Consider the following 13,622-nt stretch of genomic DNA (forward strand, 5'->3'; position numbering starts at 1 on the left):
TCTAAAAATACTTTAAAAATATTTGTTTAATTAAGTGTTTAAATAGAAAGCAAATCCTAGAAATTTTACAATGCAAAAAATACCATTAATGCATTTCTTTTCAGTGTGACTTCAAACCTAATTGATGGTTATGTTAATTATGATTATTGATTAATTAAATAGATTATTAGTTATAATCAGTGAATAACTACAGACAATGAGATTTAGCATATTGCATGTACTGTTAATAATGAAACTTCTTTGATGCTACTGCTGCAAAGTTATGGTAAATCAAGAACTGCAACACTTCAAAAAAAGGTGGTTGTTTTTGGGTCAGAGTGTTACCAAACTTAAGCTGGAAGTTTCCTCAGAAATTCCATCTCTTGGGGACAAAGCTGCCAATCCCTCTGCAATACTACAATTTATTCTACTCTCTAAAACACACTGATTTCCATACATTTAAAAAAAAACTATTCAGTGGGTGCCAACCCCTCTCCAGAGGCTTACTCCTGTGCTGTTTTGCCACTTCTGAACTCCCTTCCTACAAACTGAACTTTTCAGTGACATGATCATCAGTCAAGATGCAACGTTTTTAATAGCTCAGCTTCTGTGTACTTAAGATTCCACAATAGGCTATTCTTTATTAATTTTGGCTGCTGAGTAACAGATTTTTAATAATTATAGAATAAAATCAGAGAGAGGGGTATACATTTTTGGAAGAGCTAATCATCTGGAAAAATGAATCTCCTCTAATTTCCAACAAGTTCAGGCCTCTTTTTACTACTGGGGTATTAGGTCAGGAGGATAGTGCAGGACTGAAAAGGGAGCAGGCCCTTTCACTATGAACTACTCAAACTCTACACTTGCCAAGCAAGTAGCCAAACACAGAGGGAGATCCAACATGTGGCATTTGCATTTTTTCTCCCAGGACAGCCTTGGCACAGGCCTGACACTTTCCTTTTCACTCCCTTTTTCTGGTCATCTTTTGCTAAAAGCCAGTAGTATGGTTCTTCTATAAGCACAGAAGTGGAGGATGTAATTTTGATTACCTGGGCAATGAATTATACAGCTGCTTTGAATACGTAGTAGCCTCCTCGGGCCTCAGCTCCTTAATATTTTGGGGATGCCAGTCTCTAATGCACCGTTATAAACAAATCTGACATCTGTCCCCTGTGAGTCAGCCACATGACAAGGTCAGCTCAATGAGCAGACTGTTGTGTATTTCTCCTTCTTCCCCTCCCCTCACACATGGTTGACTCTTTTGAGAGAAAAAGCAATGTATTTGGAAAGTATTATACTACTTCCACAGTATGGGGATAATTTAATCTTCTACAGCAGGGGTTTTTTTTGCTGGGCCTGTCCCCCCCCCCCCTTCCCCAAGGCTAATATAAGCATAACAGAAAACCTGTCTAGAGAGAATTGTGACTACACTGTGCCTCCGAGACACAGAAGTATAGTTTAACTCTTACACTAGATCCAAACATCCTGTTCTTAGGAAGAAAGATTTAACCCCATAGCCTACTCTCCGGCTACTCTTACTCATAATTGCTACACTCCCTTGGCTTTTCATGTCTCTTGCAGTCACAACTATACATGACTAGCAGGTCACAAAGTGTATAACTTAAATGTGGTGGGTCATGCATGACTGAATAGCTGAAAAAAATTCCAGATGTGACAGAAAAGTGGCACTGAGCTACCAAATGATGTGTACAAACATTTGACAGTTCAAACCTAGCTATGTAGGTGTATGTTAGAAACAAAAGGAAACAAAGCATCTGGTGCTGAAACACAGTGAACGTTCTCTGCATGCACTTGTTTCAGTGGAAGCTGATGACCTCCTGTGTTTTGCAGCCTGGAGTCCTACAATGATAACAGATCTTTGTGCTTTCTGCTGGTGAGAATTCCAGCTCCTTGGGGAAATAAGAAAAATAAGTGGTCTTCCAGTACTCAAAGAAATGCTTCCAAACAATTCCAGTGTGATTAATTCCTGACTGTGCTCAGGAAAATGTAGAAAAAAGAATCTACCTGTATCCGTATGCATGCATCACACACAAGAGTCTAGAAGGCAATATAAGGAAAAAAAAAATTGACTGTACAAGGGATATTGTCAGAAATCTTAAATTAGACTGAAACCAAAATCAGGCCCAGAGTATTTCCTTTGAAATAACCATCAGTTGGCCTGCATACATTCTACATACTCATATTTTACCCAATCCTGAAAGTTGCTGCCACCAAACACATTTGTTTGCAGGAGTTGGTCTCATTCGTAACACATTCTTAAGGGTCTTAATAGCAGAAAACCCTCAGTGTCAGAATTGTATTTTTTTGCTACTATTTCTAAAGATAAAGTCCTTCTGAAGCAGAGAATCTGTCTTTACTTGTTCTTCTGCCTGAATTTTATTAGTTATTATACAGTTAGAGTGAAAAAATATCTGTAATGTATTTCATTTGTATAACACAAACAAATCCCTTTCCTACTGCTTTGGAATTTTGACTTCCTCCTTGACCCAACAACTTTTTTTCCCATGTCTTTCCTTTTGTCTAGTGTTTGAGAGAAAAAACAGCACTTTTTTTCTAATGTATTTTCTAAACAATCTGCTTTCCCTTTGGCCTAGACCACCTAGGTCGTGATACAAAGCGGATGACAGCAAACCCTAATTTTTTTGTTTGAAGGTACAAACTCAACATGCCATGCTTTTTTTGTTGCAATTCAGGGTGGGGAGGGACTGTCTGCTATGAATGGGACCGAGAAAATTAAAGCAAATGCGTGGCAGAACTAAAAACATACATTAAAAAATTGACAGTATTCAGATGGGAGAGGTTGAAAGCCTGTTTCCCATCATCCATTCAACTACCATTCACAAAAGTAAAAGCTTTAAAATTCAGAGAGCCTTAATTAAATTGAGTGAGTTTTGTTTTTAAGTAGTTGGCTATTGGATCACATTAGGAGCTTACCTCCTGCTTACAAAGGAAATCCATATTATGTAGTAATGCCAGTCAACAATAATGGATGACTTCTCTACCTCACACTTGTGAACTTCTCATTGCAATTAAATTACTTTTGATTAAATCCCACTTTATGAGGTACAACTCAATCTTTGGTTCTCCTTCAGCCAATCAGAACAGAAGAATCTAAGCCATCATGTTCTTTTTCTCATGCTGTTGAAGTGCTGGCATCTGCCTGTGATACAAAGCTCTAGAAAGGCATTCTCATTAGTCTGATTAGAATTAGTGTGGGTAAAAGCAGGGTGGGTGTACACAAGTAACACAAGCTAAATGTTTCTTTCTAAATATCATATGAATTGTTGTCACCCCTTCACTCAAGTGATTTGTATACTCAACTAAAATGTGGGAAATGGTTTCAAATCCTCCTTCTGTGTAATGGAAGATGGCTGATAAATCGGTGAAGAGCTTCCTAATCAATGTTTAGGCTCAGGTGTATTGCAGTCAGTTTTTTCTCTTTGATATTGCTTTTACTTGTACTGAATACCTACATGATCATCAGTTCAAGAGGGACTGTAAGTATGCAGTTCCATAATTGGAACCCACTCCTGGGGTAAAAGGGCTTGCACAGGCTCAAGACTCTGCTCCTGTGACTGAATAACATAGAAGGCCTGAAAGCTCATTTGGAGACCATTCTGTTAAACAGGGACTCTTACATCCTCTCAGCACAGCTGGGTGCTGAAAAGATCTCACCCCTTTTTAGATCTAGCTGTAAATGACTTGCTGAAGGTTGTAAGAGTCCACAACAGAGTGGAGAACTCGCCTGCTTCAGGTGGCAACTGTACACAGAGCTCAGTCTAAGTTCTTCACTGCTCTCAGAACCCTTTGCCTTATTCCTTGGAACAGCTACAGGGGGCTTCTAGGGGAGCTACAAGTATGCAATTAATATTATAGAAGGCCACTCTTTTGAGTAGCAGGCACACATTACTTCATCCCATCTTGCTGCAGGCCAAAGCACGGCCTACCAAACAGCATAGCTCTTGTGTCTTGCAGGATCTCCACCTTGTCCCCTGCATTAGTTATGCCCAAGCTGAGGTCCAGCAATCTCCCTTCCTGTTTGGATTCCCAAAGCAACAAAGATAGAACAGAAAGTGAGGAAGCCTCTACCGTTGTTTAAGGGCTTCTCCAAGCTCGACCTCTCCCTCATGGGCAAAGCTAATGTAAGATATATGGCTCAGCCAGTGCCTTCCATCAAAGGGCTTTTCTTGAGCAGGCCTGAATACATTGATAGGATGTGTCTGATGCTTCCATATAACCAGCCTCTGCAAAGCTTTCCAGTTGGTGCAGTTTGCTTTGGGTTAGCTCCTGACCATGTCCAGGTGCTTAGGGAGTGCAGGGGACAGACCCACTCCACAGTTACCTAAAATCCCTTCTCAGCCCAACTCCTTCTGCCTCCTAGAGAACCTCCACAGCCCTTCAAGTGCACCTGAAAGAAAATAATTTTTGGTTTCTGTTTTACAAAATGTTTATATTTTAATACTTTATACATTGAGTATTGTATGTATTTTTATGCTTTTATTTAGCATACTGGTTATAATTAACTCACACCATATTTTACCATTAAGTTCTTCATGTTATTTTCAGTCTCTCTCTGGGGTAAGTTACATGGTGCCTCAAAATGCCTGTCACTTCCCCTGTGAGTGGGGTCACCTGAAACACTTTGTTCAATCCGTAAAACATTTTTACCTCCGTCTTACTGCTGTGCCATTAAACCAAGTCACATCACACCCATTTCCTTAAGCTTAAGCTGTGCCTACTCATGCTCTCATAGAGGTACGTAAGCGACTGTACTTTCCAGGGGGGTTAAATGCCTCCAAGTGACACACCAAGCAGCTAGAGCCTCTGCAACTCCACCTGCTACCAGCTCAGCAGCCATAGCAGGTTTTGCTCTTTAAGATGTCCAGAGAACACAATTCCATTTTCAAAATGGACATTTTTAGCTCTCTTAGAAGAAGCACATAATCCAGGAGTCAGTAAAAACATATCACTGATTATCATTCTGAGAATATTTATATTTTCCTAAGCATTTCCTTACAAAGGTGATTTTTATTCCACCAAAGCAGTGCGAGCGGCGTTTGCCTAGAAGCCAGCCCTCCTTGAAACATGTCTTCCTCCCGAGAGGTTCCTGTGCACACCGCAGGATTTAGTTGAGCAACCCTTTCATTTTCTGAGCGATTCTTAGAAATAATTCCCGCTTGCAAAGACTGCAAAGAGGTTAACTTGTGCCTGCGCCTTACGGGGGCTTCGATGCCGACTGCGGTGAGGCAGAGAGCATCACGTAGGGATTCTGCATCAGGCAGTGCGGCACCAGCGCCGAGGCGAGCTCCCCCTGCGCGGGGACGGCGGCGCTCCCCGCGGCAAGGCTCCGAGGGGCGCCGCTCCCCGCGCCCGCCCCGCCGCCCCCGCGCCCGCTCCCCAGGGCCCCGCTCGCCGGGGCGGCCACTCACCTCCACGAAGTAGAAGCAGGGCAGGAGGGTGACGCTGTCCTTGGTCACTTTGCCCTTCTGCCGCTCCTTGGCGGACATGCTGGCGGGGGCTGCGGGCGGCGGCCCCGCGCTCCCCCGGCCGTCGCAGCCGCCCGCCGCGGCTCTCCTCCGCCGCCGCGCCAAGCCCCGCGCCGCCCGCTAGCGCGTCCCTGCGCCGTGCGCGGCTGACGTCAGGAGCCGCTCGGCGGCGGGGGGAAGGCGCCCGGCCCCGGCGGTGCGGGCGGCGGGGGTCCCGGCCGCCTTAACTCCTTCGCGCCGGGGCTTCGCGGACGGTCGGTGCAACCGGGGACGAGGGGGAGCCCCGGGGCGGCGCGCTCTGCCCGAGGGAAGCCGTGGCTGCTGCAAGCCGGCTGAGGATGTACCCCTACGGGCCCGAGCCACCTGAACAGGGTCCCTGCAGGCGCGAGGGCGTACAAGATGCGCCATGGGGAGCTGGGGGCTTTTGTCGTGTTTCTGGGAAATCGTTCTCCGAAACAGGGAAGTAGAATGGCCCTAGGGAGCAGCATTCCTGTATGGCCCATGTTTTCTTGCAGGTGTACTCTTTTGGAGATGAAATTGCTAAGGACAGCTCACCCCAGCCTCCACACTAGTCAGAGGGCGTGTGGCTGGGACTGAGCAAAACTGAGCTTTTCAACCCCGTGTGCAATAATAAGGCATGATTTCTCCAGTTTGTGAGGTATCTGGTGCAGGTCCTGCTACAATCTTAAAGGGAACAGAATTAACCTGAACAGTTGTTTCCATGGTGAAATGTGTTACTTTGAGATTCTATTTATGGATCAGTTAGCAGCCTTTTCTCAGGCAAGCTCCTGTTGATGTCAATGACAGGTACCCTGGATAAGTCCTGCAGAAGTTCTCTGTATGGGATAGTATTTTCATTCTTTTGTAGCACATTAATGATGTCTGCAAAGGTTGTCCTGTGCCTGTAAGATTATTCTTGCATTGCGGTGTTTAGCTTTAATGTTCAAGGAGCAGAGTGTGACTCAAAGAGTCATTGTTTATTTTCTGTCCCTCCTTTTGGGGAGGAAAATGGGAAATAATGTGCTGTTCTTGTTCAGATGGTCGCTAGTAATTTGGCTGCTGTAGCCAGGGTCCTATGGCAATGAAGGTGAAGATTCTCATCAGCCCCTTTTGTTGACTAGCTGTTCTCCTTTCATTTACTCGTAGAGGACGTGCCACTCTGTGCTCTGCACTGAGCAGGCAGGGAAAGAAGTTTCATAAGAGGGTAAAAGCAAAATCATACTCTGTGGAAGGCAAATCAGTAGTCTGACTCCAAATTATTGAAAAAGACTTTCCAGAGCTGCAACAGGTTGCAAGTGTTGCCACACCAACACATAGTCTTCACCTAACCCTGTTAAGAAAGATTTCCAGGGTTTCTGCTCACTCAGGGGAATGGGGAACTCATTAGTACCCCTGTAAAAGGGAGGTTGGGGGGCTCCAGGCAGCAGAGGTGGCCACGAGTATTTCTGGGAGTGAAGCAATTACTTTTTTGCCAGTGACAGACCTTGACCAGAACTCCTGCCCTTTATCTAATCAAATTGAGGAGGAAAAGGATCATCAGTGGCTGGGTCCCAGGGTGTGGTAGGTCTGCCTTGCATTAGTCTAAAGGTGATACTGATGGGCAAGTAGGGACATGGCTGGGCTGCATTTCCCAACCTTCTCTCTGGACTTTCATTTGTTCTCTGTTGAGACTCAACTATAGCAAGCACTTTCTCAGGAGTAGGTAACCAAGGTACAGTGAAGGTGTCACTTCATCATTTTACCCTTGCTGTGCTGCCAGTGATGTGCTCCTAGCTTCCAGCTTACCCTGCCTGAGACTCAGAGGGTAGCACCTGGCAGACTCTGTGTCGAGGCTCTGTATCTCTCTTCATCTTGCAGTGTCCAGAGAGGGTTGCAGTCATTTGGCCCTTATGTCCTGAACTAACATAAGGGAGTAAGAATATTTCTTCTCTTCTTCTCAAGGCTCTCTTAAGGTTCCTGTGTGTCCTCTTTCAAGCACGTGAATATTGATGGAAAAAGAGAAAAATCCCCTCCTGAGTGTAATGATATGGCTTTTGGACTAAAGGATTCATATATATATATTAACACCTGGTAACACATAAGTCCCCCCCCAGTGCTGTTGTATTCACCTCTTTTGACAGTTAGTTATTAGAAATTATGGGATTGTTTTACATTTACATAAAATCTCATTGGATTGCTCTAGAAGTATAAGCAGCCTTCAAATGGGTATAGCATACATTTATAGCCCTATTAAATATCCCTAATGTTGATATACCAGTGTGAAACGGATTTTGTGTAAAGGTGTGTATTGGGTTTGCATGGCAAGGTTTTGGGGGGGGGGGGGGGCTACAGGGGTGGCTTCTATGAGAAGCCGCTAGAAGCTTCCCCTGTGTCCCATAGAGTCAATGCCAGACGGCTCTAAGATGGACCCGCTGCTGGCCAAAGCCGAGCCCATCAATGAGGGTGGTAGTGCCTCTGTGATAAGATATTTGAGGGGGGACACCTGGCAACTTCAGCCAGATAGAGGAGCGCGAATATGTGAGAGAAGCAACTCTGCAGACACCAAGGTCAGTGAAGCAGGAGGGTGAGGAGGTGCTCCAGGTGCTGGAGCAGAGATTCCCCTGCAGCCCGTGGTGAAGAACATGGTGAGGCCCGCTGTGCCCCTGCAGCCTGTGGAGGTTAACAGTAGAGCAGGTATCCACCTTCAGCTTGTGTAGGACCCCACACTGAAGCAGACAGATGCCCAAAGGAGGCTGTGACCTTGTGGGAAGCCCACACTGGAGCAGGATCCTGACAGTACCAGTAGACCCATGGAAAGAGGAGACCAAGCTGGAGCAGGTTTTCTGGCAGGGCTTGCGGCCTTGTAGGGGACTCATGCAGGGGCAGTCTGTTTCTGAAGGATTGAACCCTGTGGAAGGGACCCATGCTGGAGCAGTTTGTGAAGAACTGTAGCCTGTGAGAAAGACTCACATTGGAGAATTTCATGGAGGACTTTCTTCCATGTGTGGGACCCCATACTGGAGCAGTGTGAGCAGGGGCAGAGTGTGAGTCCTACTCCTCTGAGGAGGAAAGAGAGGCAGCAATGTGTGATGAACTGACTGCAATCCACAATCTCTGTCCCTCTGTGCCCTTGGGGGAGGAAGTAGAGTGTTTGGGAGTAAAGTTAAGCCTAGGAAGGAGAGAGTGGTGGTGGGAAGTTAGTTGAAAATTTGGTTTTATTTCTCATTGTCCTACTCTATTTGACTGGTAACAAATTAAACTGATTTCCCCAAGTTGAGTAGTCTATTTTGCCCATGACAGTAATTGGTGGAGTGAACTCCCTGTCCTCATCTTGACCCGGGAGCCTTTTCTTATATTTTCTCTCCCCTGTCCAGCTGAGGAAGGGAGTGATGGAGCAACTTTGGTGGACACCTGGCATCCAGCCAAGGTCAACTCACCACAATGATTATCATCTATATGATCTCACGAAGGAAAATGCATTGGTGGTAAAAAATTCGCAAAACACCTCCTGTCCATTTCAATCAAGATAGTCTTACAGGGAAGTGTGGTGATGCCTCACTTAAAAATGCCTATTATCTATGTGCAGGATGGTCATGTGTACAAGACCTGCACTAATGCTGGCAGCTTTTTTTTTCCTACCTTGAAGCAATCTCTGTAACAGGGAAGTGTCATAGGAATGTGTCAGCATAAAGCATAGAACTGTTTGTTTATGCTTTACTTCAGCAAAAACAATGGAGTTCATGGAAAAATTTAAAGAACTTGGGGGACTAAAAAATAAAGTTCATAGATCTGGAGTATAGGCCTCTTCTGACTCATCTGGAATAAGATTTAAGAAATGAGATGCATTCTGCCTTCAACAAAAAGAAAACATAGCCATCCAGTGGGTGGTCCTGGTGATTCCAAGCTGATTTTTAAGAGCTCAGTTCGACACAAAACCTTGCCCCTGCTAAAGAAGTATTATCAGTGGAGCTTCTTTAGTTTAGCAAAAAAAGCCCCTTTTTTTTGCACTTGTCAGGCAGACAGTAGCTGGCACAGTTATTAGAAACATAATTTGAAATTATTTTCCAGCATAGTCTAGTGTGTTGGCAAAGTTGCACTGTATAAAACGTGACTGCAGGTCGTCATCTCCTTATCCAGGTGCTCTCTCTCCTTTGTAGCAAAATCTGCCTTTATTCCCAGGTTTTGGTAAGTGCTGAACAGAGTCAATGGCTGTGGTTTCACTGCTTCCATGGGAACAGAAAGCACACTGCATAAGCAGGGACCTGTGCTATATGACTGAATAAACCCTCTTGCCAAAGCAGGATGAGATAATTTGGGAAAGAATTAGAAATGGTTGAGAGCTGCTGGGTCTGTGGCTGTGCAGATCCACTGGTCAGACAATGGCTCTGGAGGGCTGTAGCAAGCAGAAGTTTGGCCAGAGGATGCAGCAGCTGCTGCAGTAGCAGTTACCATTGCTTAGTAGCCTAAGAAAACCTGCTTTCTCCTGGTGTCCACACAATTTCCCTGCACAAAGGTAATTTCTGGGACTGTGTGCATGGATCAGTTAACTCTTTCCTATTATATAGATGGATTTTTTTGTTTTGTTTTGCCCACTGATCCTGGAACAGATGATGTGAACTCAGCATATTAAAACAGAAATCCTCTTCTGGAGAAAGAGTGGCATATGGGATCTGGGCTATGCTGTGTGGAACTGACAGATGATTTTTGTTCTGCTTTGCTTGCCATATCAGCTTTCAGAAGTGCAGCAGTGTGTGTGTGTATGTATATATATTATTCTTTTTCCCCCCAGTCCCTCAGGAAAGTGTCTGGTTGGGGGAATTTGTTGTTGTATTGAATTCACATGTTATTCCATAAGAAAATCTGCCCTGAGCAAGTAAGAGGGCATAGCTTGTTTTACAATCATGTATTTAAAAGATTATTGTTGTCATAAGACAGATACATTTTTACAAATATTTCATGAACAGGCTTTCTAATCTTTGGTGCGACTACTTAATACAGTCTGTTACCTGGAGAAAAGAAAATGGTGGCTCCCAGGACAAAGTTCATGTCAGACAAAAGGACATCTTTTCTAGCATCCTAAAAAGGTACCTTACATATAAACCTGTCTAGTGTAATGAAAGGGAGAAATGATAGTATACAGCAAAATTGGATAGTTGAATGATATCAAAGGCATCCCCTTAGTTATTAAGATTTGCATTAGCTTTTCTCAAGTACAAGTTTATTTTTTCCTTACTTTTTCACATTAGGGCAAATTTTTCTTCTGACCCATCTGTAGCTCCCATGTGAGCTGCACATAGCACTCTTGGATAGATGGCATGTGACAGCACTGGGAGGAGATTCATAGTGGAACAAGTTCAAAACATACAATAGAGATCCACAGTGCAGATGGGAGAGTTAAATTCTGCTTTGAAGTTGTAATTGCATCAAGCAATTTTTTCTCCACTATGCCTAATAATCTCCTGTTGCTGTAAAACTGTGTCTTCTAATGTCTTTTCTGTAGCTACTAGATATAGGTCACAGCTTTAAAGTAGCAGATGACTCTGAATGATTCCTGGCTTTCCTGCTGCCTTTTACACTGCAGTGTTTGGTCTAGAAAATGTTTTGCATGAGTCATGCTAGGATCATTCTTCTGAATCTATGGCTTTACATACTACTTATAAACACATTTACATAGTATCTTGCAGATATACATGCCTGTGCCTTCTGGCGTTAGGCAAGTTTTGCGTTGCAAGCTATGTGGCTGTGGAAGCTTAAGGCTGGACTGTGGTTTGTATGGACTACTTCTCCTTAAGTCAGATTTAACACCAGGCTGAGCGGTTATGTGGCTTTTTAGTGAAGCTGCCTTGTGGCTGGCTGATGTGGAATATGTGAAACTGCATTTATGTTTGCTATGTATTACGACAAATATGTTTTTATTTTGATGGTGTTAACTGCATATTCTTGGTTACCTGCATACATCTGGATATATGTATTTACATTTACATTTACATATACAGATATTAGTTACAGGCATGGAGGCATGAAAACATCAGAATGTGAAAACCCCAGACTGTTGCTGGGATATCAATGGCTCTTTAAAGTAACTTTGTGTAAATATCAGTAAGGCACAAATCAGGGTTTTTATGTGGTGACCTGTCACAGAGATTTTGCTTGAATCTGGGCAAGTTACTTATCACCAGCTAATTAAATATCAGCCATTTGGTGCATGAGCTGAGGCAGAGGTCGAGTGAGAAACTGCAGCCATGCAATTAAAGTAGCACCCATTTGTCTAAATGCAAATACAGAAGTCCCAGCAGGAATCCTGTTTGCCCTGCAATCTGTATGAAATACCATGTCAGAAAAGGGCTGATATACATGTCTGACATTTTGAGGAGTACTGCTACAATATTCTGTTGATATTAATCTATCCCTTTCTAACCACTGCACATATTTGCTTCTGAACTTAGTTTTGCCATTTCCAAGACTCTGTTGTCATGTTTTTCTGACCTAAATAACCTCCTTCTCATTTTTTTTTCTTAAATTAATATGCATGGACACAAAATTAATGAAAAATGTATGCTTCAGATTCTGTGAACAAGACTGTGTGCATGGCTTTGAGAAGGAAATTTGTCAATTGAATGGTAAAAACACAAGATGGTGGCTTATTCATAGGAGGTGGTAGGAAAAATGTCTACAATACTAAAATATGTATTTTTCAGTGTTCTTAGATGTTCCAAATTCACAAGAGATAAAAATATTTTATTTTTGCAATATTGAACAATATTGAAGCCCAACATTAATTTGGAAGTATATAATCATAGTGCTTTTTTGTTGTCAAGGACACAAATTAGGTGGCCTCAGGACTGGAGAAAACTACTGTTCCTCACCATTAAATACTCATTTTCACCATTAGTTTTTTAAACTGAGGCATAAGAACCTGCCCTGTGTGTACATATGCACATAAAAATGTTTTTATGTACTTATGAGGTCTTAAGGCTTAGATTCAATGTGGCAATTGAATGAAATCATGTCAGCTAAATATTACTGCAGTTCCACCATAGTGCTCAATATATATCGTCATTAACTATTTATACTGTATAGCACCACAGAACTCTGGTTCCATCTGTCATTATAACATTATATCACTGAACTAACAGAAAAGGGAAAACAATGGAATGCATATTTTATTATTTGTATAAAATTTTCCTTGAACATATTCTACATCATCAGGCAGCAAAAAATCTCATTATCAATAAATGTTATGCAGAAATAGCATGGCACAAGAATCAGTCTATCATTTTATTAAACTAAAAGTGAAAAAAACCCAATCTATGAATAAGTTGAGTAGAAAGAACTTGTAAAAACTAGTTGAATATTCACAGAGAGAATGCTCTTTGTAAAATTAATACTTGGGCAAAAATAAAAGAGGCTATACAATCACCTTGTATCTTGATTCTGTAATGTGAGACTGAAGCGCTGTCAGGTGGCTTTCAGCCCCTCTGTGATCATGCTTAGAAAGCTGTTCAAGTCAACCATTGCTAAATTCAATGTGGAAAATTTTGTTAACAGGGGGAGTGTAGATTCAAACAGACAACCTTAGCAAGGGAACAGTAACTGAGTAATTATTCCTTCATATAGGTAAAGATATAACTGTGCAGTCATTAATAAAAATAACTGAGGGTTTAGCACTTGATGTTAAAAAATTATGTCTAGCAATAGTGCCTGCATAGCAGAGGTATGCCAAATAGGCATGCTTCTTAGACATGCTCTGATGCTCTGGTTAGTTTCTAGCACAGAACATAAAATGACAGTGGCAGAAGTGGCTATTTAGCTCTCCAAATAATTAAAAGCTATAGTGCTTGGTCTTCCTCCAGTGACATGAAAAGTTGCAAACTGCAATCTTTCTCTTGTCATATGATGGAATCTACTGTACACATATTTTATCATCTGTCTGCACATGTTCAGTAGCTGCAGTGATTCCCAGGGGTGTGGATTTGCCACACACATGAAGATCAGTAATACTTCCCGTGCATGTTAGGTGTAATCTTCTGGACCATAGTTGTGCACACAGTTAATTGGATGCACTTTGGTTTCTATACATTCCCAATGAATAAGTGCCTATGCAGCCAGTTAAATATTATCTTTATTGTATATCAAATGACTTGTTTCTATGTGACA

At 42.7% G+C, this 13,622-nt stretch overlaps 2 protein-coding genes across 3 annotated transcripts in view; one reads left to right on the plus strand and one right to left on the minus strand.

Moving 5' to 3' along the window:
* Positions 1–5,641, minus strand: part of PLPPR4 (phospholipid phosphatase related 4) — a 32,929-nt gene extending 27,288 nt beyond the window's left edge. The window contains exon 1 of the mRNA XM_055815092.1: positions 5,430–5,641. Coding sequence (XP_055671067.1) covers positions 5,430–5,507 — 78 coding nt within the window. The 5' untranslated portion in view covers positions 5,508–5,641. The remainder of the gene's footprint in view (positions 1–5,429) is intronic.
* The window catches only part of PLPPR5 (phospholipid phosphatase related 5), a 232,395-nt gene that overhangs the window by 120,354 nt on the left and 98,419 nt on the right, over positions 1–13,622 (plus strand). The gene's annotated exons all lie outside the window — the stretch shown is intronic.

The sequence above is a fragment of the Falco peregrinus genome, chromosome 10, assembly GCF_023634155.1.
Source record: "Falco peregrinus isolate bFalPer1 chromosome 10, bFalPer1.pri, whole genome shotgun sequence".
NCBI lineage: Eukaryota > Metazoa > Chordata > Aves > Falconiformes > Falconidae > Falco > Falco peregrinus.